This window comes from Pipistrellus kuhlii, unplaced genomic scaffold (genome assembly GCF_014108245.1).
Source record: "Pipistrellus kuhlii isolate mPipKuh1 unplaced genomic scaffold, mPipKuh1.p scaffold_m20_p_1, whole genome shotgun sequence".
Lineage (NCBI taxonomy): Eukaryota > Metazoa > Chordata > Mammalia > Chiroptera > Vespertilionidae > Pipistrellus > Pipistrellus kuhlii.
Window position 1 is genome coordinate 85,997,960 of NW_023425404.1, and position 27,290 is coordinate 86,025,249.

General features: G+C 40.1%; 1 protein-coding gene across 21 annotated transcripts in view; it reads left to right on the plus strand.

The window, feature by feature from the left end:
• CREM (cAMP responsive element modulator) overlaps window positions 1–27,290 on the plus strand; it is a 96,398-nt gene that overhangs the window by 29,496 nt on the left and 39,612 nt on the right. For 9 of the 21 annotated variants that reach the window (XM_036454449.2, XM_036454460.2, XM_036454505.2 and 6 more), the window contains one exon: window positions 22,157–22,303. The exons of 9 other annotated variants lie outside the window; for them this stretch is intronic. In XM_036454449.2, the coding sequence (XP_036310342.1) occupies window positions 22,157–22,303 (147 nt within the window). Of the gene's footprint in view, window positions 1–15,313; window positions 15,594–22,156; window positions 22,304–27,290 lie in introns of those variants that run through there. 3 more of the 21 variants (XM_036454618.1, XM_045586428.1, XM_045586429.1) reach the window with 1 other exon arrangement.

The window sequence follows — 27,290 nt, forward strand, 5'->3', positions numbered from 1 at the left end:
CCTGGTGGTCTTTACACGTCATAGCGACTGGTTGGTTGGTTGTTCCGCCGTTCAGTCTATTTGCATGTTAGCTTTTTATTATATAGGCTATGTCAGAATTCTTACCGTTTGCCCAATATATGTTTGGTTTAATCTTTATTTTCTTTTTTAAAAAAGTTAGGTCTTAAACTTTGTTTTCTCACTTCTAAAATTTGTTTTTGAGATTGTATGAAAATATAGATATTTATAATAAAAACAAATTCATGTATTTATTTAGTTAATCGAGTATTTATTGAGTACCACTAGGCACTATTCTAGATGAATGAGGACATGTGGTTCTTGACCTTTATATGGTTTAGTGGGATAGACAGGTACTTTTTAAAATATTTTTTATTGATTTCGGAGAGGAAGGCAGATGGAGAGAGATAGAAATATCAGTGATGAGAGAAAATTATTGATCAGCTGCCTCCTGCATAACCCCTACTGGGGATTATGCCTGAAACTCAGGCATGTACCCTTGACCGGAATTGAACCCTGGACCCTCAGTCCACTGGCTGATTCTTTATCCAGTAAGCCAAACCAGGTAGGGCTAGATAGGTATTTAAATGATAGCAAGAAGACGTACAAAACCACTACAACATATAGAGGAGGGAGAAGCCAGTTGACTAGGAGTGCTTTGCAGGGGAATTGACTTTGAAGCTAGATGTAAAGGGTGTGTAGGAGTTTACCAGCTAGATAGGGATAGGGAAGAAAATTCTAGTCCAGGGAAAACTGTGCAGACAGAGAACTGCAGGTACTGAGGCTAGTGTCTGGGCTGGGAATTGTTCTGGGCAAGGTCAGCAGATGGTTGTATACATTTGAAAACGTAGAGTATCCTGTATTCTAAGTAGACTTGAAATATTAAATATGTTCCAGTGTTCACTGTGTTTAGAACATTTAGCAGTGGTGTGGAAGTTGTATTGGAAGTCAGCGAGCCAGTAGGGGGTTATCATTCGTGTGAGGTCATGGTAGTGTGGGGACAGACAGAACAGCGAAGAGATTGCCACTGTATTTGAAAGGAGAATATAAGGGGCCTGACGGCTGACAAGATGGCTCAGGGTTCACACTAGGCATTTCCTGGGTTGTCTCAGGCTAGACTGGTACCCTTGAGTTCTCTTCTGAGATTAAGTGAGCCTCATGCACCCAGCCTGCTAACTCTTTTAAGCTCCTGACACCCAATCACCCTGCAGAGTTTTCTCCTCCCAAGTATTCTGTGGAGCTGCATCTCCCTGGCAACATCCTTCTTTGTTACCTTGGAAGACAGGTATCTATACACCATTGCTATTTAAGGGGGAAAAAATAGCACCCTTTTTCTTACTTAAAAAAAAATAATGCATGTTCATTGAAGAAAATTAAGTAAATATACCAGTATCTATCCTGTATAATAAAGAGGTAATATGCAAATTGACCCTCATGCCGTGGCATAAGATGGCCCGCCCCCATGTGGTCAAAGATGGCCACCACAAGATGGCTGGCAGGGGAGGGTAGTTGTGGACGACTGGGCCAGCAGGGAATGGCAGTTGGGGGTGACTGGGCCAGCAGGTTAGGGCAATTGGGGGCAATTGGGTTGGCAGGGGAGCAATTAGATGTTGATCAGGCTGGCAGGGGAGTGGTTAGGGGGTGATCGGGCTGGCAGGCAGAAGCGGTTAGGGGCAATCAGACAGGCAGGCAGGTGAGTGGTTGGCAGCCAGCAGTCGGATTATAAGAGAGATATCCCAGATTGGAGAGGGTGCAGACTAGGCTGAGGGACACCCTTCCAGTGCACAAATTTCATGCACTGGGCCTCCAGTGTGTGTGTGTGTGTGTGTGTGTGTGTGTGTGTGTGTGTGTGAATATATATATAAAATCCTAAGCAACCATTGCAACCAAAATAACTGAACAGATGACCAAACGGTATATGGGGCGACCAGGCAGGCCGACCAAACGACTGAATAGCAGGCTGTGTGGGGTGACCAGGCTGTCAGGGGAATTAGTGAGGGCTGACCAAACGACTGAGCAGCTGGCTGCATGGGGAGACCAGGCCAGTAGGGAGGGTAGTGAGGGATGACCAAACGACTGAACAGCAGGCTGTTTGGGGCGACCATGCCGACAGGGGAGGCAATGAGGGGCGATCAAACAACTGAATAGCAGGTTGTGTGGGGTGACCAGGCTGGCAAGGGGGCAGTTAGGGGTGACCAGATTGGTAATGGAGGGTAGTGAGGGGCGGCCAGGCTGGCGGAGGGGGACAATCAGGGGCAACCAGGCTGGCGAGGGGAGGGCAGTTGTGGTGACCAGGCCATTATGGGGGGCAGTTAGGGGTGATCAGACAGGCAGTTAGGTAAGCATTTAGGAGCCAGTGGTCCCAGATTGTGAGAGGGATGTCTGACTGCTGGTTTAGTCATACGTCCCCCGAGGGGTCCTGAATTGGCGAGGGTGCAGGTTGGGCTGGGGGCAACCCCCCCCCCCCCCCGCATGCATAAATTTTGTGCACAGGGTTGCTAGGCCTATATAATAAAGAGGTAATATGCAAATTGGTCCTCATGCCGTAATGCTGTCATAAGATGTCGGCATGCACAGCGGGTATGGGGCCAGTAGCCGGTCCGTGCAGCTTCCACCGGGGTTCCTGCAGCCCCACGGGGGCACAGGGGTCTTGGTGGCCCCTCTATGGCCTGGAAAAGGGCATCAGAGAGGCACTCCAAGACTTGCGGCTGTCCCATCGTGCACTGCCACATGCGGCGGGACTCTGGGACTTCAGGTGGTCCTATGGCGTGGGGGGATTGGGGGGCAACGGGTCCCAGGTCTTGCGCGATTTCATGTAACGGGTCACTGGTATTATTATAAATATGAAAATAAATGCTCTCCTTAACATTGAGAAATATAATCAATCATTGTTAGCATTTTGGTGTATATTCTCTAGTCATCTGTGTGTGAATATCATAGAGTGCACATATATTATTTCATGAATTTGAGGTCTTCTAGAGTTTTTATGATTCCTGTGCTGAAATTCTTTTCTTCCTTGCCTAAGTGGTAGTCTAAAGCAAAGTTTCCTTCTGCCTCCTCTTCCCTCCCTTTAGGAACTGGCTCACTGACCTCCACACAGGCCTTTTTCTTAGCATTCTGGTCCTGCACAGTCAAAACAATAGATCTCCATTGTCTGTAGATAATAGTTTGCAATTCTGAGGACCTTCAGCCTGGGTCCTGAAGCCTCCAAAGTAACGTTGGGTTTATGAGGTTTTGGAATTAGAGTCCAACAAAAGCTAGGTTTTAGTGGGTTAGAGAAAAATAAGAGGAAGTAGACATTGCAAGTATAGATTCTTCAAGGAATGTTTTTGTGAAATAACAGAGAAAGATGGGTCTGTGAGACAAGGAAGAGATCTGGGGTGTGGGAAAGTTTTGTGTGCTTTGAAAAAAATAGAAGGGGGAGATAGAGACTTGTGAAGGCTGCATCACAGAACTAGAGAAAGCCCATGGTTTACATTTATAGTCCTTAACTTTTTTCAAAATCTCAAATCTATCAACTGTTGATATTCATTAAATCTAGATAGCAAGTTCATGAACTTGCTATATTATTCTGGTTTTTAAAATATTTAATAAAAAATAAATTATGCCCTACCTTGCTTGGCTCAGTGGATAGAGCTTCAGACCACAGACTGAAGGGTCCCGGGTTCGATTCCAGTCAAGGGCACATGCCCAAGTTGAGGGCTCAATCCCCAGTTGGGGGTGGGGTGTGCAGAAGGCAACAGATCAATGATTCTTTCTCATTATTGATGTTTCTCTCTCTCTCTCTCTCTCTCTCTCTCTCTCTCTCTCTCTCTCTCTCTCTCCCCCCCTCCCTCCCTCTCTCCCTCCCTCCCTCCTTTCCTCCCTCCCTCCCTTTCTCAATGAAAATATATTTTAACAAATAATAAAAAAATAAATTGTGGTTTTCACCTAGTAGGAATGTTAAGAAATTAAGAAATAATCTGTATGTGAGTTCATTGATTATTTTGGTTAAATAAGAGTTATCCTCGCCCTAGGTAGTTTGGCTCAGTGGACAGAGTGTTAGCCCACTGACTGAAAAGTTCTGGGTTCAGTTCTGGTCAAGAGCACATACCTCGGTTGCAGGCTTGATCACATCCACCATGGTTGAGGCACATGTGGGGCGCAACCAATCAATGTGTCTCTCTCATATTGATGTTTCTCTCTCTGTCTCACCCGCTCCCTTCTACTCTCTAAAAATCAATGGGGGATTATCCACAGGTGAGGATTAACAACAACAACGGAAGAATTATCTTCTGTTATGCATAGATCATGATTTTTTGATGAATTAGGACACAGTTATCAGCAGTCAAAATTTTCTAAACATTATTACCAACTTAGACTTTTATGATGCCTGAATTTGTTCATTTATGACTAGTCTTTATTATTATTATTATGCAATATTATATAATAGAAGGATTAGAAAATCAAACTGAAATCTTTATCCTATAATGTATGCTAAAAGTGATTGACTCTTCTGAATAATTCCAGGTGTCATTGTATTTACTTGTCACTTATTTCATTTTATTCAAACTGAAGCACTAAATTCTCAGAAATCTTAAATGATATTTAGTTTTATATAAAGAGAAATCTTTAATATTTTCTTTTTTACATGCTCAAATTATCATTAAATACTGTGAAAACAAAAGGTGTGATAAAAAGATTTAATCATTTTGCCGAGACCGGTTTGGCTCAATGAATAGAGCGTCGGCTTGGGAATTGAAGGGTCCCAGGTTCAATTCCGGTCAAGGGCATGTACCTTGGTTGTGGGCATATCCCCAGTAGGGGGTGTGCAAGAGGCAGCTGATCGATGACCCTCTCTCATCGATGTTTCTAACTCTGTATCTCTCTCCCTTCCTCTCTGTACAAAATTAATCAATAAAATATATTTAAAGAAAAAAAGATTTAATCATTTTGATCCTTTGTATCTGGTCTTTTACTAATAATAGTGTTGCTGGTAGAAATGGGGTCCTTTCACGGAGTCACAAGAAAAGCATTTTGAGAAACTCATGCATGGGAAGATGAGATGTAGTGGTAAGGTTTATTAGATTAGAAATAGCCCTCACTGGTTTGGCTCAGTGGATAGAGTGCTGGCCTGTGGATTAAAGGGTCCTGGGTTGGATTTCAGTCAAGGGCACATGCCTCAGTTGCAGGCTCCTCCCCAACCTGGGCTCTGATCAGAGCATGTGCAGGAGGCACCAATCAATGTGTTTCTCTCACATAGATATTTCTTTCTGACTTTCCCTCTCTCTTCCATTCTCTCTAAAATCAATGGAAAAATATCCTTGGGTGAGGATTAAAAAAAAAGAATAGAAATAGAAGGCTGCCCCAGGTTCCCAGGCTCTCATCTTCTTTGGTCCTACTGTCTTCATCAAGCCCAGAGGAAAGGCCAGCGCCCACAAATTCTGTGCCTTTGATTCAGTTCATACCGGAGCTTAGTCTAGTTCAGCCTTAGTTCCAACAGTTAGTGTCTAGTGTCGTTTCTATCCTCCCCTCCTCCCAATTACACTCCAGCTGGAGCTACATTGCCTAGCAGCTGCTACGCCCACATGACTACTACTGAGAGAACATGTGAACAAACACTTGTTACAGGACCATAGAGAGAGCTTGCCTTTGTTAAGATTGGATTATATTGTCTCGGGTTTGGAAAGGAGCAGGTGCTCTTGCAAACTGTACGATCAATTTCCTAAGCCTGCCCAGGCTGATGTTGGGCCCTCTCCCTAACCAATCCCATTTCCTAGATCTTTTGGGGTTCTGGGTCCCATATCCAATCTGATCCTTTCCCCAGGCTAGACAGACAGGTCTTTATGGTTGCCATCTGGCTCCTACTCCATATGTCTCCGAGTAGAAGCACTTCCTCCTTTGCTATCTTGTCTTTTACTGGGCATGTGCCCAGTAGAGAATTTCCTCTCTATTATTTTTTTCCTGTGCCCCCTCCCACTTCCAGTCCAGCCAGTGAACTAGTTGTACCCTGGGGAGGTTGGAGAGCCGGCCCTTCCTTCCCACAGAGGGACGGGAGGGTTGTTAATCCCCTCGATGGCATAATGCTATGACCTCCTGAGGTGTCTGAAGCTGTAACTTCCACACTTAATTAGGCTTTATTGTCTGATTTAGCTCCCTAGTTTATTATGCTTAATAGTGTCTGATTTCCTTTGCTTCTTACTTTATTTATAACTAGTTACCTACACTAACAGTAGTGGTTTTGAGTACTCTGGCCTTTCCAAAGCATCTGCTAGTCAAGTTTACCCTGCACATCATCACAAGATATGTAAACTTGAGCTTGCTTTTGGCTGACAGACCTCTGTTCTACTAACTGATTGTGGGAGCAGTAGTGCTCCAAGGAAAGTTGGAGTTTTCAGTTTTTCTGTTTTATAACTTCGAAGCTATAAATGGAGCCTTTCTCTTCTATTTGTATTCGAAGTAAATAGAAGTCACTGTGATGATAATATGAAAGAGATGGAATTAGGAGATGCCATTGTAGGGACCAAAGTTCTGCCACCCAGAAGCTGCTTTTTGAGATATTGATTTTAAGCCATTTATTATGAAAATAGAGGTCCAGTGCATGAAATTCGTGCATGGGGGTGTATGTGTCCCTCAGCCCAGCCAGCGCCCTCTCCAATCTGGGACCCCTCGAGGGATGTCCAACTGCTTGTTTAGGACCGATCCCGGGTGGGCAGTCAGATATCCCTCTCACAATCCAAGGCTGCTGGCTCTGAACCACTCGCTTGCCTGCCTTCCTGATTGCCCCTAACTGCTTCTGCCTGCCAGCCTGATCATCCCCTAACCCCTCCCCTGCCAGCCTGATTGATGCCTAACTATTCCCCTACCAGCCTGTTTGCCCCTAACTGCCCTCCCCTGCTATCCTGGTCACCCCCAACTGCCCTCCTCTGCTGGCCTGGTCCCTCCCAACTCCCCTCCCTTGCCGGCCATCTTGTGGCAGCCATTTTGTGTCCACATGGGGGTGGCCATCTTGTGTGTTGGTCAATTTGCATATTGCCTCTTTATTATATAGGACAAGACTCAGAAAGAAACTTATGCCCTCTCCCCTTTCCTGCCCAGGAAAATTCAGGAAGAGAAACCTGCTTCAGGAAGATCTTAGGATGCTGACTCAGCCTGTTTGAATTAAGTGTGATAAACTGAACAGCTTTAGGCAAGCACCTGTTAGCTAGATACCCTCTATGTCCCATTGTTAGAGAGCTAATAAGGATTTTCTTTCCTGTGTGGTCTGCATTTCCTCAACTATAAATCACCCATTCTCACTTCTGAAATCTAGTACCCATTTATTTCCCACCCCTTTTTTCCTTTGTCCAAAATGTTTATATACCCAAGTTGCCTCACTGTCTTTGGGATTTTTATGTATTGATCATGAATTCCCCATGTGCATGTATTAAACTTTGATTTTCCCCCCCCTGTTAGTTATTGGCTCAGCCAGAAGAACTTAGAAGGTAGGAGGAAAAGTATTAATTTTTTTTTAATCCCCTACATCATAAATAAACCCTGGGGTGGCAAATTGTTGAGGTTAAATATTGTGATAGCTTTTTAAAAAAATATATGCTTTTATTGATTTCAGAGATAAAGTAAGAGGGAGAGAGAGATAGAAACATCAATGATGAGAGAGATTAATTGATCAGCTGCCTTCTGCATGCTCTAGCCTCAGAATCAAGCCTGAAACCTGGGCATGTGCCCTGACTGGGAATCGAACACTGACCTCCTGGTTCATAGGTTGACGCTCAATGGCTGAGCAGGACTGTGATGGCTTTCTTTCCTCAGTTTTTTTTTGTGTTTTTTTTTTTAATGTTGATATACTTTTAATTAAGCTGGTATCTTATTTGTTAAGTATATGTATTGATATATTAAGACTAGATTCCATTCCCCTCCCCCTTGGAAAAACTCTTGATAATAATTTGGAGAATCTATTTTAAATAACCAAACCAGGAGGAAACCTTTTCCCAAAGCTAAAATGGTGAAAAACCAAGTGACTACATACAAGCAGTTTTAAAACAGTCACACATATTCTCTAGATATAATATAATCTTTAAATGGATAATGAGAGATTAAAATTTCTTTTGTGATGCCCTAGCCAGTTTTGCTCAGTGGATAGAGCATTGGCCTGCGGACTGAAGGGTCTCTAGTTCGATTTCAGTCAAGGGCACATGCCCCAGGTTGTGGGCTTGATCCCAAGTAGGCGAGGTAATCCACATGAAGCCACTGAAAAATACATACTTTAAAACTATCTTTCTGGATCTTCTTTCTTATAAATATTGATTGAACATTGGGCCTGAGTGTCTGAAAGCTCAATAACTCTTCTTTGTAAATGACCAGTTCTTTTTTTTTTTTTTTTTTTTAATGTATTTTATTGATTTTTCACAGAGAGGAAGGGAGAGGGATAGAGAGCTAGAATCATCAATGATGAGAGAAACATCGACCAGCTGCCTCCTGCACAACCCCTACTGGCGCTGTGTCCGCAATCAATGTACATGCCATTGACCGGAATCCAACCTGGGATCCTCCAGTTCGCAGACCAACGCTCTATCCACTGAGCCAAACCAGAATCGGCATAAATGACCAGTTCTTAAGCTTTCAGAAAAGATAAGAAGAAGAAAGGAGCAGAATCACATGTCATAGAGTTGGAAGGAGACTCTGAAGATCATTAAGGTCACCATCATGATTTGAGAGAATTAGTTCTAATATAAAAGTTAACCTTGGCCCAGCTGTTGTGACTCAGTGGTTGAGCATTGACCCATGAACCAGTTGGGATACCTGCCTGGGTTCCAGGCTCCATCCCTGGTAGGGGGCTTGCAGGAGGCAGCTGATAAATGATTCTCTCATCATTGATGTTTTTATCTTTCCTTCTTCCTCTCTAAAATCAGCAAAAATACATTTTTTTTTTAAGTTAACCTTTTGGAGAATCTGTGTATTTTTGGAAAGTAGGAGACCTGAGGGAGCAGAGAAGGCTAACAGGCACTTGTTTAGAGATTATATATACTCTGCTAATCTTTCTTTTTTTTCTTTTTTTTTTTTCTTTTTTTTTTTAAAATATATTTTATTGATTTTTGTACAGAGAGGAAGGGAGAGAGATAGAGAGTTAGAAACATCGATGAGAGAGAGTCATCGATCAGCTGCCTCCTGCACACCCCCCACTGGGGATATGCCCACAACCAAGGCACATGCCCTTAACCGGAATCGAACCCGGGACCCTTCAGTCCCCAAGCCGACGCTCTATCCACTGAGCTAAACCGATCCTGGCCTGCTAATCTTTCTTATCCTGTCTCTTGTAAATGCAAACAGGATGTAAAGAAGCACATTAAAATAAAGCAGGCCTTGCATTCAGTGGGATTGAAGTAGGAATTATTTAAAAAGGGTACATTTTAATATATGAGTTGTTTGTCTGCTATTTCAATCTTGTGGAAAATTGAAATAGCACTTTCATTTGTTTTGGTGATCCTAATTAGATCCAGGAAGAATGTGGATGACTATCAGAAAACAAAACAACATTCTCCGCCCTTCCCCCCCCCCAAAAAAAAAAACAACACACACACACACAATACAACCATACACACACACATACAAAACACACACACACACACAATACAACCATACACACACACACATACAAAACACACACACACACAATACAACCATACACACACACATACAAAACACACACACACAAAAACAACAACAACAACAACACACAAACAAACAAATAAAAAACAACCTCAAGCAACATTTGCTAATGATAGGTCAGCAACATCATCCTATCTAATAAAGAGGGAATATGCTAATTGACTATCACACCCTCACAAAAGATGGTGGCACCCACAGTCACAAGATGGCAGTGCCCAGTCCCCTCAGCCCCTCTGGGGTGGCAGGTGCGCAACACGGCCAGGCCTGCCCCCAGGCAGATCTGGCCACTCTGCCTGCCTATCTCTGCAGTCCCCCAGTCCCCTCAGTCCCCTCAGTTCCCCAGCCGCCCAGGACCAGCCCGAGGCACAGGCAAGCCTAGGATGGCGGCTGCATAGCCACCCAAGGCCACTCAAGGCTCAGGTAATCAGGGCCAGCCGAGGCTTGTGCTGGCAGCAGTAGACAGGTGTGATGGGGACGTCACCTTTCCCTGATTGCTGGGTTGCCTCCTGCCCTTGAGGGCTCCCGGACTGTGAGGGGAGCAGGCTGGGCTGAGAGACCCCCCACTCCAGTGCATAAATTCTCATACATTGGGCCTCTAGTATTTGTATATTAAGATGTCTGCATTGTGTTAGATTGATTTAGTATAATTTACTGTTACCTAAGTAGGTCTAGTTTAAACTCAGTGTTTAATTGAATCTTGTTTTTATAAACTTCAATATGCTAATCCCCTTACTTGAGGAATTCTTACTGAAGGAGAAAAATGTTTCTTAAGATTTTGAAGTAAAAATTTACACTTTATTGTTGACTTTCTTTCTGTTCCTTATTTTTATGTGTTTCTTCTGCCCTAATTTTAATTTTTTAATTTACAATGATGTGTTCACTGAGAATTATTTGCAAAAATGAACAAAAGTTGGAAGAAAACATAAAACACTGAATTTTTCAATAACTGTTAAATCTGCATTATATGTTCCTTAGTCAACTAATTCAAGAAAATATACTGCTTTGATCATTCTTGAAGGCAATTCAAGGTTTGAGGTACGTAAGTAAAAGTATTGAGAACTGTTAATATTAGTGACCATTTTGTTCAGATTGGACAAGAATTTATTATACAGCTATGCTCATATGGTGGTGTTTTTTTGGGGGGGCGGGTGTAGAGGTAGGGGTTTAATCCTCACTGGATTAATAAAATAAATCAATAAAATATTTTTCCTCATTGCTTTTCTTTTTTTTCTTTTCCTTTAAAAAAATATTTTATTGATTTTTTACAGAGAGGAAGGGAGAAGGAGAGAGAGTTAGAAACGTTGATGAGAGAAAAACATTGACCAGCTGCCTCTTGCACACCCCCTACTGGGGATGTGCTCGCAACCAATGTACATGCCATTGACCGGAATCGAACCTGGGACCTTTCAGTCCGCAGACCGATGTTCTACCACTGAGCCAAACCGGTTTCAGCATCCCCATTGCTTTTCAGGGAGTGGAAGGGAGGGAGGAGGAGAGAGGAACAGAGAGAACCATTGATGTGAGAGAGATGCATTAATTAGTTGACTCCTGCACATGCCCCTACCAGGGTCAGGGATTGAACTTAACACCCAGGTATGTGCACTTGACTGGGAATCAAACTCGAGAACCTTTGGTGACAGGCCAACACTAACCACTGTGATACTGGCCAGGGCAATATTTTGAAAACTCTGTATTTGATAGCTAATAGATTTCTTTTAAGATTAGTTTTGGCTTTAGAATGCACTCTATCTTCTCATCTCACTATATTAAAAGTGATAATATTTGCTTTGAATAAAATTTGATTTTCAAAGGGAATTTCAACAGGTATAAAATAATCAGTCAAATTTCAGAAAAAGATTTTGTTTCTATACTTAACTAGAGGCCCGGTGCATGAAATTCATGCACTTGGAGAGGGAGTCCCTCATGCAGTCTGGAAGCCCTCCATCAGTCAGACATCCTTAGCTCTGCTGCGGAGGTGGGAGAGGCTCACGCCACTGTCGCTGTGCTCGCCAGTAATGAGCCCGGCTTCTGGCTGAGTGGTGCTCCCCCTGTGGGATCACACTGACCACTAGGGGGAAGCTCCTGCTTTGAGTGTCTGCCCCCTGAGGGTCAGTTCTTGTCATAGTGACTGGTTGTTCTGTCATTTGGTCGATTTGCATATTAGCCTTTTATTATATAGGATAATCACAAAACTGCATTGGAATTTGTGTTAGTTGTTTAAGAGATAGTTAAATATTTTCTGTTATCTATCTTATATAATAAAGAGGCAATATGAAAATTGACCCTCACACCCTTGCACAAGATGGCCATCCCCATGTGATCAAAGATGGCTGCCACAAGATGGCTGGCAGGGGCAGGCAGTTAGGGGGACCAGGCCTGCATGGGAAGGCAGGTGGGGGCAAGATCTGGCCTGCAGGGGCTGGCAAGTGGGGGCAACCGGGCCGGGAGAGGGGGGGGCAGTTGGGGCAATCGGGTCAGCTGGGGAGTAGGTAGGTGTCGATCAGGTTGGCAGGGGAGTGCTAGGGGGTGTTTGAGTGGGCAGGCAGAAGTGGTTAGGAGCACTTAGGCAGGCAGGCAAGTGGTTGGGAGATAGTAGCCCCGGACTGTGAGAAGGATGTCCAACTGCTGGTTTAGGTCCCATCCCTGTAGAATCAGGCCTAAACTGGCAGTCGGACATCCCTTGAGGGGTCCCAGATTGGAAAAGTTGCAGGCTGGGCTGAGGGACACCCCCCATGCACGAATTTCGTGCACCAGGCCTCTAGTGTGTGTGTGTGTGTGTGTGTGTGTGTGTGTATACATATATATATATATATATATATATATATATATATATATATATATATATATAATGCCTAAGCAAACAAATGACTCGTTATGACGCACACTGACTATCAGGGAGCAGATGCTTAATGCAGAAGCTGCCTCCTGATGGTCAGTGTGTTCTCGCAGCAGGAGCACTGCTCAGCCAGAAGCCGAGCTCATGAGCACAGCTGCATCGGTGTGAGCTACTCCCGCCTCTGTGGCAGCGCCACCGAGCAGCAGCAGGTGTGGTGGGGCCAGGATGAGTGGAGCAGTGCCTGGCCCTGCTTGGGCTTCTCCCCGGCTGCCTGACATTTCCTGCACTGCTACATCCCTCAGGGGATGTCAGATTGCTGGTTTTGACCAGTTCCTGAGGGGTCCCAGGTTGCAAGAGGCCACAGGCCAGGCTGAGGAACTACATCAGTGCACGAATCCATGCACCAGGCCTCTAGTTTATAATGATTTTCTTTGAGGTTTGGATTTTTTCGTTTGATGTTAACATTCTTAATTTTAGTAATGGTTAGTTTGTCACTAGCTATAATGGGAAAATAACTAGGTGTAAATGCAGTTATTCTTTTTATCCTTAGATTTTTCTCTACTAAAAGTAGGAGAACTGTTACTTAACGGGTATAGAGTTTCAGGTGTGCAATATGAATATGCTTACTACTGAACTGTAAATTTACTGATGATAAATTTTATGTTATTTTTTAATGTGAGTTTCATGGGATTTTTAAATATATATTTTTACTGATTTCAGAGAGGAAGTGAGGGGGAGAGAGATAGAAACATCAATGATGAGAGAGAATCACGCCCCTTCTGGAGATCGATCCTGCAACCAGGGCATATGTATGCCCTTGACCAGAATTGAACCTGAGACCCTTCAATCTGCAAGCTGATGCTGTATCCACTGAGCCAAGCTGGCTAGGGCTCTATTTTGTATTTTTTACTACAATAAAAACAGAACAACAATGAAAGAGTAGACAGGACATTGGGATATGAAAAAGGGCAACATTTTAATAGTTTCTTCTTTGAATAAAATTCAGAGATTATTTATTTTGTTTAATTTTTTGTTACTACAACCATTGTAAACCTCATACTGTTAATGGCACAAGAACAGGCATATATGTTGATGGAAAAGAACAGAGACCTCAGAAATCGACCCATGCCATTATTCTCAATTAATATTTGGCAAGAAGGCAAGAGCATATAGTGGAGTCAAGACAGCCTCTTCAATAAATGGTGTTGGGCCCTAGCCAGTTTGTCTCGGTGGATAGAACATCGGCCTGTGAACTGAAAGGTCCCAGGTTTGATTCCTGTCAAGGATACATGCCTGGGTTGTGGGCTCAATCCCCAGTGGGGGACTTGCAGGAGGCAGCCGATCTATGACTCTCTCTCACCATGAATGTTTCTTTCTATCTCTCTTCCTTCCTCTCTTGAAATCAATAAAAATCTATGAAAAACAAGCAAACAAACAAATAAATAAATGGTGTTGGGAAAATGAATTGATAAAAGTATATTGTTTTTCAAAGCGTAAAGAACTCCTAATTTTAATATGTCCTCAAATGATCAGTGCTGCTTATTGGAAGTATTATCAAAATAGATTCTAATTAAGAATGACTTGATTCATGTAGATATATGTGTGTAGGTATTTTCTTAACTTCAGAGAGGAAGGGAGAAGGAGAGAGAGAGAAACATCAGTGATGAGAAAGAATCATTGCTTGGCTGCCTTTTGTATGCCCCATCTGGGGATCGAGCCCACAACCCAGGTATGTGCCCTGACTAGGAATCAAACCATGATTTCCTGGTTCATAGGTTGACACTCAACCAATGAGCCACACTGGGCAGGCAAGAATGACTTGATTCTGATATTTGCTTTGATTCAAGAGGGGAATTTTTTAAAAAGAGACATAATATTCAGCTATTTATGTTAACAATACCAGGAACGGGAATCTACTTTCCCCTTTTTAAATTAAATATAGATTTTAGATCTTATTTGTTTATGTTTTACACATACAAAAAGGATTTGGGGCAATAATATCTCCATGTAGTTCTCTTTAGAATTTTAACATCGTAGTTATAAAATTATCAGTAAATGTCTTTTTAAAAATATATTTTATTGATTTTAGAGTGGAAGGGAGAGGAAGATGATGAGAAAATCTTTGATTGGCTGCCTCCTGCACGCCCCCTATTGGGAACTGGGCCTGCAGCCCGAGCAAGTGCCCTTGGCTGGAATCGAACCTGGGACCCTGTAGTCCATAGGCCTACGCTCTTTTCATTGAGCCAAACCAGCTAGGGCTCAATAAATGTTTTTAATTGATATTCTCAAAGTAAAATTAAGTAAAATTTAACTGCATTGATTTTGCAATTTGTTAGCCACATTGTTAAAAAACAACAACAACACTCATTGGGGAAAAAAGCTGCTAAAGACACTAAAATGAGACCAACTCTACATTTTTTAATTTTGTGTTTATTTTCATTTCGCACAATTAAATAAGACTTTAAAAACAAATTAAAATATTTTGCATCGTTTTTCAAGTGTTCACATTTATAATATTGTTTTCCACCTTAAAATGTTTGAAATATTCTTTTAAATACTTCTTCTATGGAAGAAACGGAGTCCTTTGAGAATACTGTCTTAATACACAGAAATCAAGATAGTTTTCCAACTTCTTGCTTGCTGTGTTAATGGATTTTCATTGTAGTTTTGTCATCAAAATAGGTAATTGTATATAGGTTTGATTTGTCAGCAGCAGAGTTGATAGCAAAATCTGTTATATTGTGAACTCACATTTTTCCCCCCACCCCTTATTAACTGTTTTGAATGCAGGCCCACTACATGTGACATTTGCATATGCACTGTGACATCATAAACCCTATTGCAAAAGAACCTAGCTACGGATTGCAGGTAGTCTACTAGGCGTTAATAAAATACTGTGTTACAAATTGTGAGGTTTTCCCAGTTATAAATGTCATTATTAGGATTTGTGTTTTATTGCCAAGCCAACTAAGGCTGTCAATTGCATCATCTTAACTTATTTCTTCAGATTAACTACTGTCTGTAGTGGGGTTTTCTGTGGATGTGGTGGCATCAGCATAATCTATGTTTCAGGCATCCTATAGAAGAGGATTATTCAGGGGAGCTGGAAAAAAAGGTAAATTATGTCAACTGTGAGATCTTTCTGTATAAAAAGCGGTATAAAATTATGAAATGCAAATATATCCATTTAATACTTTTTGGTTTTTGAAAAGGTACACCCACCTGATTTTTGGAATGTGGTGAATATATTCATAGATCTTCCTATGGCTTTCTCCCTCTCTTCATTTAAGCTTTTTACGCAAATGTTTCCTCTGATGAGCTTTCCACATCGAGTGGAAGATAGATATTCTAAATAACATTTTCAGTCTCTAATTATTTACCTTGCTTTATTTCTTTTAAGAATTTAGTACCATCCCAAATCATATATTTGTCTCTTCATCTATTTTCTGTCTCCTCCTGATCTAGGAAAGAAGAGACTTTTGTTGTTCACTGCGGTGTCCCTACTGTCTAGATTAGTCAACATGGCATGCTCCCTTGTTCCTGTGAGATTTTTGCTTACTAGAAACTCTTCAAATTAATATTTGATGTTTATAAGAAATTTTTCTTTAAAAAATGTTTACAATTAATTTTAGAGAGAGAAATTTGTTGTTCTACTCACTTATTTATACATTCATTGTTGATTCTCTATGTACCCTGACTGGGGATTGAACCTAAAACGGCATGTCGGGATGATGCTCTGAACAATTGAGCTACCCTGCCAGGGCTAAAAGAAAATTTTCTATTTCTACCTTCAGTATGCATATATTAGTTTAAGTAAAGTTTACATCTCTGTAACAGTAGTTGGTGTCTTTTAAGAAAGACTTAATTCCCTTCTCTTTTAAGGGCTTCTTTAGAATTCTATTTGTATTAAGTAACTCTATAATACTCTATAGATTATACTTTGTCAGTATTTCTCAGATCTTTATTTTCTGTCTGAGCTGTAATCAAGCATGAATCTCATAATTCTCCTTGCCTATTAAACATTTCCACCTGGTTGCCCTACCATTGCTTTCAAGCTAGTCTTTCTAACTGAATCTGCCACCTTACCCAAAACAAAAAGATGTTTCTTTATTTACCCATCTTTGCCTTTATGGCCACCATGCATGTTCTTCAGTCATTGCCTGTTCCTTCTGTGCCATCTGTGTACCATACTTCATGGGTGCTATATAATGAGTATAATAATAAAATAATACTAAGATGTTCAAGATAGGGAGCCATGTGAATTTTTAAAAATTTTATGAATAGTGAAATTTAGGCCGAAACCGGTTTGGCTCAGTGGTAGAGCGTTGGTCTGCGGACTGAAAGGTCCCAGGTTCGATTCCAGTCAAGGGCATGTACCTGAGTTGCGGGCACATCCCCAGAGGGGGTGTGCAAGAGTTAGCTGGTCGATGTTTCTTTCTTATCGACGTTTCTAGCTCTCTATATCTCTCCCTTCTTCTCTGTAAAAAAAATCAATAAAATATATTATAAAAAAAAAAAAAAGTGAAATTTAGCCTGTTAACTCTACCAACACAGTTACAGGCTTAATACTACTCAGTGCCAGTCACTTTGGGCAATGAGAATATAGAATGTCTGACAGGTTCTCTAGATCTAAGGGGTTTTGTTTTGTTTTGTTTTGTTTTTAAGGATACTGTACATCTGAATTCTGATTGTAGAATATGTCATTGTGCTGATTCTCAGCCTTTATTTCAATAGGGTAGTGAAAGAGTTGTTTCATGAGGTTTTTGCACTCTCCATAGTTTGGATATAGAGAAGTTTCTTTGCAATTATAAAATTTATATGATCTATCTATAGAAGTCTAGGAATATAGTTTTATATTAGTTAGATCAGCTCCTTTTCTGTAGCAGGTACTCTTTATTTTATTGATTTCAGAGAGGGAAAGGAGAGGGAGAAAGAGATAGAAACATCAATGATGAGATAGAATCATTGATTGGCTCCCTTCTTCATGCCCCCTACTAGGGATAGAGCCGGGAGCCGTGACCTCCTGATTCATAGGTAAACACTCAACCACTGAGCCACACCAACTGAGCAATAGCAGTATTCTTGACACTAAGCCATTTTGACAGAGTGATTGTTTAATAAATTAAAATCCTGAAAATTATACTTGAAAGACAAAGCAACTTAAAACATGATTTATACTGATAAAAAAAAAAAAAAAAAAAAAAAAAAGCCATGACTTTTTCTTGAGTTGTTTCTCAGTTCCTCAAAATATTTAATTTCTCTGAAGGTGGTTTATCCCCTTTCCCCCATTGCTTCCTCTCCCTCCCCCGAAAGTGAATGTTAGCACTATCTGCCATCTCAGTCCTCAAGTGTGGTCTTTAGGAATACTTGTGGTACTCTTGGGTATAATTTATATAATACTTTGCTCATTCTCTGACATATGAAATCTCCATCAAGGTTACTGGAGTTGGTGGTTTGACTATGGAGGTGAAATTACAGCCTGCTCTTCAACCTGTGAGTTAGGGCCTGGAGCCTACATTAAGAGCAGCAATTTTCATAGTGTGGTGCACCGAAGGCTGAGGGAGTCTCTGAGGATAAAACTACTTTCACAATGATGTTAAGATTTATATTACTTTTTTCTGTGTTGACATTTATACTAATGTTGCCAAAATAATGGGGAGTAAAACTGTTGCTGTCTCAGCTGGAATCAAGTCAGTGGCACTAAACTGGTTAGAGTCATTGTTTTCTTCACTGTCATTCACTTAGAGTGGGGAAAAAGTCAGTTTCATTTAGGAATATTCTTGGTGAAGCAGTAAATGTATTGCATCTTGACCCTTAAGTACATGTTTTAATATTCTGAGTTATGAAATTAGGACAATCACTGAAAGCATTTCTGCTGCATAATGAAGACCAATGGTGTTTTGGAAAAAATAACACGAGTTATTGTTTGAGTGGCAAGATGAACTAGCTGAGTTTTTTTCACAGGACATAAATTTCTCAAAAGAATGTCTAATAACCAAACTGTGGCTATTCACACTTATTTGGAACACATTTTATCTCAAATGCAAATGAAGTGAGTTTGTCACTTCAAGGAAAACGACAGTTTTTATTGCCAATGATAAAATTCCAACTTTTAAGCAGAAGTTTTGATGTTTGGAAAGCCTGCATCTGCTATTTTGAGCTTGATAGCTTCCCAATATGTATAGTTTTCTGATGAGATTGATGTTGATTTTAATTAATGTGGTTTTCTTTTTTTTTAATATATTTTTTATTGATTTTTTACAGAGAGGAAGGGAGAGAGATAGAGAGAGTTAGAAACATCGATGAGAGAGAGTCACCAATCAGCTGCCTCTTGTACATCCCCTACTAGGGATGTGCCTGCAACCAAGGTACATGTCCTTGACCGGAATGGAACCTGGGACCCTTCAGTCCGCAGGCTGACACTCTATCCACTGAGCCAAACCGGTTTTGGCTAATGTGGTTTTCTGATAGTATATAATGAAATGTCAGCATTTGGGCGATCTGCTCAACTCAATGAGCCAATATCTTCCAAGTAACTACCGCATGATGTTACAAAATTGTGCATGAATAACAATCATGCAAAGTACAATATAGATCCATAGATTTTAACGTAACAGATATGATTTCATATTCCACATTGCAACTAACCTTTAAGAGACAACCACTTTTGGTGTAATATCAAACAATATACACATTTTTCTGAAAAAGCTATTAAAATACTCCTCCTTTACCAATCATGTCTGAGTGAGGTTCAACTAGAGTTTTTGGGGTTTTTTCCCCCCCACATACTGACTAAAATAACATTACAATAGATTCTGTGCAGGAGTAGGTATGAGAATCTAGCTGTTTTGGTAAGTTATTTACAAAATATTTTTATATTTGTACAAATGTGAAACACTTGTCATTACTTTTTGTTTTGTAAAATGTAATTATTCTTCATGAAATATTATTTGTAGCTTGTAATAGAATTATTGTTCTTTAATGAGTTGCTAAGTATTTTTTAAATTTCTCAGTTTTAATTTCTAACATAGTATATATCAAAACATATATACCAAGTGCTGTGCTGGCACTAACTCATGAGAGCTGATTGTGTGCACTTTATCCAACTTTGTGTTCAGTGTCATCTGCTGTTGGCTTGAAACCTGCCATACCATGTTTCCCCGAAAATAAGACATCCTCCAAAAATAAGACCTAGCGCATGGAAAGGTCTTTGGGAGACCTTTGGGAGAAAAAATTAATATAAGACACTGTCTTATTTTCTGGGAAACAGGGTAGTAGGAGTATTTACATTATATAATTCATCAAAAGGTACAAATCAACATTCTCCCTCCCCAAGATCTGGTTGTTAAACATTTATAGCACCCTACTGGATATAAATCACATAAACAAAAGCTCTTCGAAGTCACCATTAATTTTAAGAGTGTAAAGGAGTGTCCTGATAGCAAAAAGTTTGACAATTAGTTGTATAGCAAAAGGAGTACCTTTAGTAATTGATTCACACAGGTGGATACCTTTTTTAAAAATTTGCCTTTTTTGCTGGGAACACTTAAAGAAAAGAGCCTGCCAATAGTTTTGCTTGTTTGCTTGTTTATTTTTTTAACTTCTACTTGTTAAGTCTACTGGTTCCATTATGCCATAACTTTTTTATTTTCCCAAAAATCTAAGGTAGACAATAATACCCTAGCGCATGTGGGATGAATTTGCCCTTGGTATATATAGGGTGTCCAAAATAAATATATACACACACTTTGAATAATTGTAAAGGCAGTGTTTATTAATATACATTTCATTTTAAAAATTGAGCTGTCAGCTGTTAAAGTGTATATATATATTTTTGGGGGACACACTGCATGTTGAGTGTCTGCCCTAGTTTCTCACTTTTTTGTTCTACTGTTCCAGGTTCATACTGAGGCCCAGCTCAAGCTTTGACTTCTATACAAAGCCTTAACACACTGTTCAGGTCCATACTAATCTTTCTATTCTATGCTCTGTTGACTTTCATAGCTTATACAGTGGAGCACCTGGCTCTCAACTGTTTGGTGTGCTATTTATTGTTTCTTAGGTGTTCATCTTAGTAATTTTGCTTTTTACTCTATTATACCCAGTACAATTCTCATCACATAGATTCTAGTGCATGAATAAAAGATTTTCTTGCCGAAACCAGTTTGGCTCAGTGGATAGAGCGTTGGCCTGTGGACTGAAAGGTCCCAGGTTCGATTCTGGTCAAGGACATGTACCTTGGTTGCAGGCACATTCCCAGTGGGCGGTGTGCAGAAGTCAGCTGATAGATGACTCTCTCTCATCGATGTTTCTAACTATCTCTCTCCCTTCCTCTCTGTAAAAAATCAATAAAATATATTTTTTTAAAAAGATTTTCTTATATTTGGATTGCTAAAGAAGTTTACTTTCCAAGGACATGATGTTATAAAAAAAAATCTTAGTTGTTGTTTAAAAATATATACATATTTTTTATTGATTTAGAGAGGAAGAGAGAGAAACATCGATAAGAGAACCATTTATTGGTTGCCTTCTGCATGCCATCCCCCTCTCCCCCGGGATCAAGCCTGCAACTCTGGCATGTGCCCTGACCAGGAATCGGACCGTGACGACCTGGTTCATAGGTGGATGATGCTCAACCAGTGAACTATACCGGCCAGGAAGTTTCAGTTGTTTTAAACCCAGTTTTAAATAATTCTCTTAAAGTATTAGTATAAGTAGATTGGAAATTACTGCTGTTTCTTAAAGTGAGGTCCCACAGATGCTTTCTGCAAAATTTGTTTGGTTCTACCACTCATAATGGAAACTGGCAGGTTATTGAGTAAGTCATAATGAATACTGAAACTTAATAAAATGTGGCAGTTTCTAAGGGTATGCTGACCAAGTTGTTTACTAATTAGAAAACTTGGCAGATTTTGAAACCAGAGGCATGGAGGTATTGTGTTTTCCTAGTGGGGATCTCTGTCAAAAGCAGTCAAGATATCTGTACTGTCTTCTTTCTGTGCAAGCTAAGTTATGGTTCTAGCTCTCTATCTGGATGCCCAAGCTAGGGGAGAGGAAGAGTGAGTCACACAAGCTGCCAGGCATGAGCCTTTTAAGGGTCAGAGACACGAAGGGCGTGAGAGACCTTGGGATTTCTTTGGCCTGTGTCTTTTTCGTGATTATGGTGGTGGAGCGGGGGAGAGAAGGGCATTAAGGTAACTTTGCTATTTACATCAGTATTGAGAAAAGGCATTAGTTTGCATCTGGAATAATTCTAGAACACCATGCCAAACATTTCATTTATTAAAAATTAATTCACCATATTTAAGTTCTGTCTCCAGTTTCTCTTAAGAAGTTAGAGAGGGTAGTTTATACTCTGGCCTGTTGGTAGTCCTGAGGTTGTAGTGAGGTAGTTTAACTGCTTTAGAACTTTGTGCTTAGAACATTCTTAGCCACCGAAGCATGGGAACCGAAAGTGAGGAGCATGGGTTCTTTACTATCTATCACATCAGAGAATGACTGTTCCAGGACAGTGACCACTTCCTAATGGTAAGTACCCTGGCTTGCTTGTTATTTCTTGGAAGCAGGAAAAATAGTACAGTTATCATAGTAATGGTATATCTTTAAAAAAAAAAAAAAAAAGCAAAAAGAACAACAAAAAGGTCCAGCCTTAATCCTCAACCATGCTCATCTTTGCAGGTTTCTGTAGCTGGATCAGGCTCCGGAAGAGGCTCCCCAGCTATAACTCTAGTACAGTTACCTTCTGGCCAAACTGTACATGTCCAGAGCGTAATTCAGACACCACAGCCATCGGTTATTCAGTCACCACAGATACAAACTGTTCAGGTTAGCTGCCTGGGTGATTTGTCTTTGACTTTCTTGAGCTTGAGCTTTTCCTTCTTTTTCTTTACTAACTTATCATCTTTTCTCTAGGTAACTTTTATGATCAAGTTGTTTTATTAGAGAATTGGAGGGATTTTCCTTTTACCTGTGAGGTGCATTGTACTCTGCTGCAATGACTTAAGAGTTGCCATTTTGCTGTCAGCTTTTAATTTGCAGGATGAGTAATTGTCAGATAAATCATTCTTCACATTGTTATTCTTGGCTCAAACTCGGATTTATTTAGCAAAGCTCTTCAAAGGTGCTTAAAAATATTTTGCAGATTCTTTGGAGATGCCTGATAAACATGTTAATATAAAGATTATAGTACTGATGCTATTTTTATGAATTATCACATTAGTAGGTATTAGTATGTTATTTTTAATTTTTTTTTTTTAATTTTTATTTTTAAGGTCTTTTTTTTTAAGTTTTATATATATATTTTATTGATTTTGTACAGAGAGGAAGGGAGAGATATAGAGAGCTAGAAACATCAATGAGAGAGAATCATCAATCAGCTGCCTCTTGCACACCCCCTACTGAGGATATGCCCTCAACCAAGGTACATGCCCTTGACCGGAATCGAACCTGGGACCTTTCAGTCCCCAAGCCAACACTCTATCCATTGAGCCAAACTGGTTTTGGCTAAGGTCTTTTTAAAAAATATATACTTTATTGATTTTTTACAGAGAGGAAGGGAGAGGGATAGATGGCAGTATGTTATTTTTAATTCAGTATACATAATCCATGGAAAATAATTATGTATTGTCTATTGGTCTTATGTTTATTCATCGTATACTCTTCTCAGATTTAACCTTGATTTTGTAGATGTGATTATTATTATGGTTGTGATCCAGAGATATATTTTATTACTTATCATTATCAAGGTTGTTGTTGTGTATGTGTGTTTTTTTTCTTTAAAATTTTTTTATTGATTTAGGAGAGGAAATGAGAGGGAGAGTGAGATAGAGACATCAATGATGAGTTAGAATCACTTATTTGTTGCCTCTTGCACACCCTACACTGGGGATTGAGCCCATGACCCTGGGCATACGCCCTGACTGGAAATTGAACTGTGGCCTCCTGGTTCATAGGTCAGCGTTCAACCACTGAGTCGTGCCTGCCGGGATCAAGGTTGTTTTCAAGTCCTTAGCATTTCTTGAAACAAAATTTTTTGTGTGTATCAATCAATGTAAATTATTAAGTATAGATATTTTTCTTGTCTATTGAATTTATTTCTCTTCCTTTTTCTAGGTCAGTTTGTAATTGACCTTTAGAGTTAGACTTATTTGAACCTAATTGGTGACAAAAGATCTTTGAGGGAAAAATAGAAGCACTACTTAATCAGTCTTGTTTTTCTTTTGCATATTTGAATACAGTTTATTGCAAAATAAGGATGAAGGTTGCAACTTGATGTTTGAAGTAATAAATCCACATTCATTAAAAGCTTAGTTAGCTTTGCAGCACCATGTGTCTTAATAATTCTCAGTATTGTCTTTAAATTTTAAATATAATTTTATTAATTTCAGAGAAGAAGGGAGAGGGAGAGAGAAATAGAAACATCAATGATGAGAGGGAATTATTGACAGGCTGCCTCTTACATGCCCCCTACTGGGGATTGAACCTGCAACCTGGGTATATGCCCTTGACTGGAATCAAACCTGGGACTCTTCCGATGCTCTATCCACTGAGCCAAAACAGCTAGGGCTTGTTTTTTATTTTTATCCTTCTGTTCCAAGAGTGTCTGACTCTTTCTGACTCTAATAATAAAACAAGAAAATATTTCCACTGTCCTTTTTGTATTATGACTTTCATTGGTGTACAGATATTTCTTAGTTTTAACCTGGCTGTTATTGGGAGAAAGTATTGTCTTGTATTCAATAAGTTTTTTGGATTTTGTGAAATGGATGATTTAGATAGAGATGGATCTTAAAATTTTTACCTGTTGAACGATGGACAAGTCAATCTCTGTGTGAACTTCAATTTTTGCCTTTCTGAAATGGGTAAATTAATAAACAGCTCACATAAGGAGGTTCTTATGATTATAGGGGAGATATGTGAAAGCCCAGTGTAAATTGATAAATATTTGATGGTGTATATGATTATTTGATTACAACATTTTTTCTAATAAATTCGATTCAATGGCAAGTATGCTTATTGGTGGAACGTCCATGACCACAGATGCATGGTCATATTTGTAGGTGAACATGTATGCTTGTCCTGTGTGCTTTGGGAAGTATGTATTCCTGCTTGTATTGTTCATATTTTAATAAGCTCTTTTGATTTTGCCTAAATAAAATTTCCATATAATTGCAATGTTAAGTCAAGTGAATTTTGTAAACTCGGAACTATCTTAGGCCTTGAATGAGAAATGGCTGAATATAATGAAAGCAGTCATGTTATAGAGCACATGTGTCAAACACAAGGCCCGCGGGCCAAATCCATCCTGCCAGGCCTTGCAATGTGGCCCACACCGCGCTGTCATAACTGCACTCTGCTGTGTTTCCATCACAATGACAGTTTATGACTGTTCAGTAAACCATTCGGCCTGCGATTTAGGCTGGATTTTAGATTTTGGCCCCTTCTCTGATTGAGTTCGACACCCCTATTATAGAGAGATTTTTTATTTTAGTTCTCTGACTTTGTCTAATAATCATGTTATTGACTTGAAAAAAAGATGAAGTCATGCTTAAAACAAAAATCTTTCCTTTAAGGAGAAATTCCTTATTTTGACCTTCAAAACCTACTATTATCAAGCCCCAGTGGACTTGTAATACAGGCTTGTTTACCTACTTAAATGTTCTTCCTTCTTTGGGCTTACTTAATGTCTAATTTGAAAACCCAGCTCCAGTCAGCTATAGTGTTGTGAACAGGGCAGTGAAATCAAGATGCTTTTCCTACATCTCTTACTGGCTCATTCACTCCCTGCTGGATATGTGAGAGTGCTTTCAGGGTTGGTCTACTGTATCTTATATGCAGGCCTTTCCTGTGAAGCTTCACTTGACATGCTAATCACTCTTTTATTTGCATTTCTGTAATACTTATTATTACAGAATACTTATCTGCACCATTCCTTTCCAGACACACTTGTTCTACAACTGAAATGGTTGTGTCTGTGCTTCCTTTCTTAAGCCAAGTGTAAACTCCATTAGTGCTGTTTCAGTGTGTTCTGTTTGCTGGACACTTTCCGAGCACCTGACTTAATACTGAACAGAGACACATAGTCACACTTTTTTTTTTTTTAATAAATCTTTATTGTTCAGATTATTACAAATGTTCCTCATTTTTCCCCCCTCCATTGCTCCCCTCCACCAGGTTTCCACCTCACCCTCTCCCCTTTCCCTACCCCCCATTGTCCTCATCCATAGGTACACAGTTTATGTTAAGTGTCTTCCCGCACCCCCCTCTCCCCTTTTCCCCGAGAATCGTCAGTCTACTCCCCTTCCATACCTCTGATTCTACAATATTATATTCACCAGTTAATATTGTTCATCAGATTTTTTAATTCCCTTGGTTTTTAGATTCACTTGTTGATAGTTATGTATTTGTTGTTCATAATTTTTATCTTTATTTACTTTCTCTTCTGAAAGAACCCCCTTCAGCAATTCATATAATTCTGGTTTGGTGGTGATGAACTCCTTTAGCTTTTTTTTTTTATTATTAGTGAAGCTCTTTATCTGGCCTTCCATTCTGAGTGATAACTTTGCTGAATAGATTATTTTTGGCTGTAGGTTCTTACTATTCATCACCTTGAATATTTCTTGCCATTCCCGTCTGACCTGCATGGTTTCTGTTGAGAAATCAGCTGACAATCGTATGGGTGCTCCTTTATAGGTAACTACCTGCTTTTCTCTTGCTGCTTTTAATATTCTCTCTTTGTCTTTTGCTCTTGGAATTTTAATTATGATGTGTCTTGGTGTGGTCCTCCTTGCATTCCTTTTGTTTAGGGGTCTGTTCACTTCCTGGACTTGGAAGTCTAATTCTTTCACCAAGTGGGGGAAGTTTTCTGTCACTATTTCTTCAAATACATTTTTAGTGTCTTGCTCTCTCTCTTCTTCTGGGACCCCCATAATCCTGATGTTGGTTCTCTTGAAGTTGTCCAAGAGGTTTCTTACATTATCTTCAACTTTCTGGATTCTCTTATCTTCTTGCTTCTGCAGAGGAGTGTCCTCTGGCTCTTTGTGTTCCAAATCTTTGATTTGATTTTTGCGATCTCCCATTCTGTTTTTTAGGACTCTGTATATTTTTTATTTCAGACAATGTATTCTTTATTTCTTGTTGATCCTTTATTATTTCTAGTTGATCCCTTTTCATATTCTCATAAGTCTCATTTATTTTATTGGCCTTTTCTAGGAAATTCTTGAAAAACCTTATAACTGTGGTTTTGAATTCTATATTCAGTCACTTTTTGTCCTCCATTTCTTTTGTTTGTGATCTGTTTCCTTGTCTCTGCATTTTCACAGCTTCCCTGAGTTGGTAGGGTGGCTTTGTGTGCTAAGGTCTCCTATATGGTTCAGTGGGTCAGTCTCCCAGTTACCTGAGGTGGAAACTCTTGGTGCCCCCTTTTGTGGACTGTGTGTACAGCCTTGTTGTAGTTAAATCTTGATTGTTGTTGGTATCACTGGGAGGAACTGACCCTCAGGCCAATTGGCTGTGAGGATCAGCTGTGTCTATGCCTGGAGACAGCCTTATTCGACTAGACTTGGAAAATTGCAAAAGCCTCTGTGCTCAGCTTGGATGGCTCAGAGTTTCAGGGTGGAGCTTACAGCCTTGGCTTCCTGTCAGCCCCGCCCTATGAGGTTCCTGAATCTCAGTGTTCCTCAGTTTCCTTCGGTACTCAGTGTAAGCACCTCTGAGAGAAAGGTGCCCTCGAGTTTCACCCACTACCAAACAGTCTAAGCTCTCCCCCAATGAACTGTGGTTGGAAGTGGGGTTCAGAGCAGTCTGGAGCTTT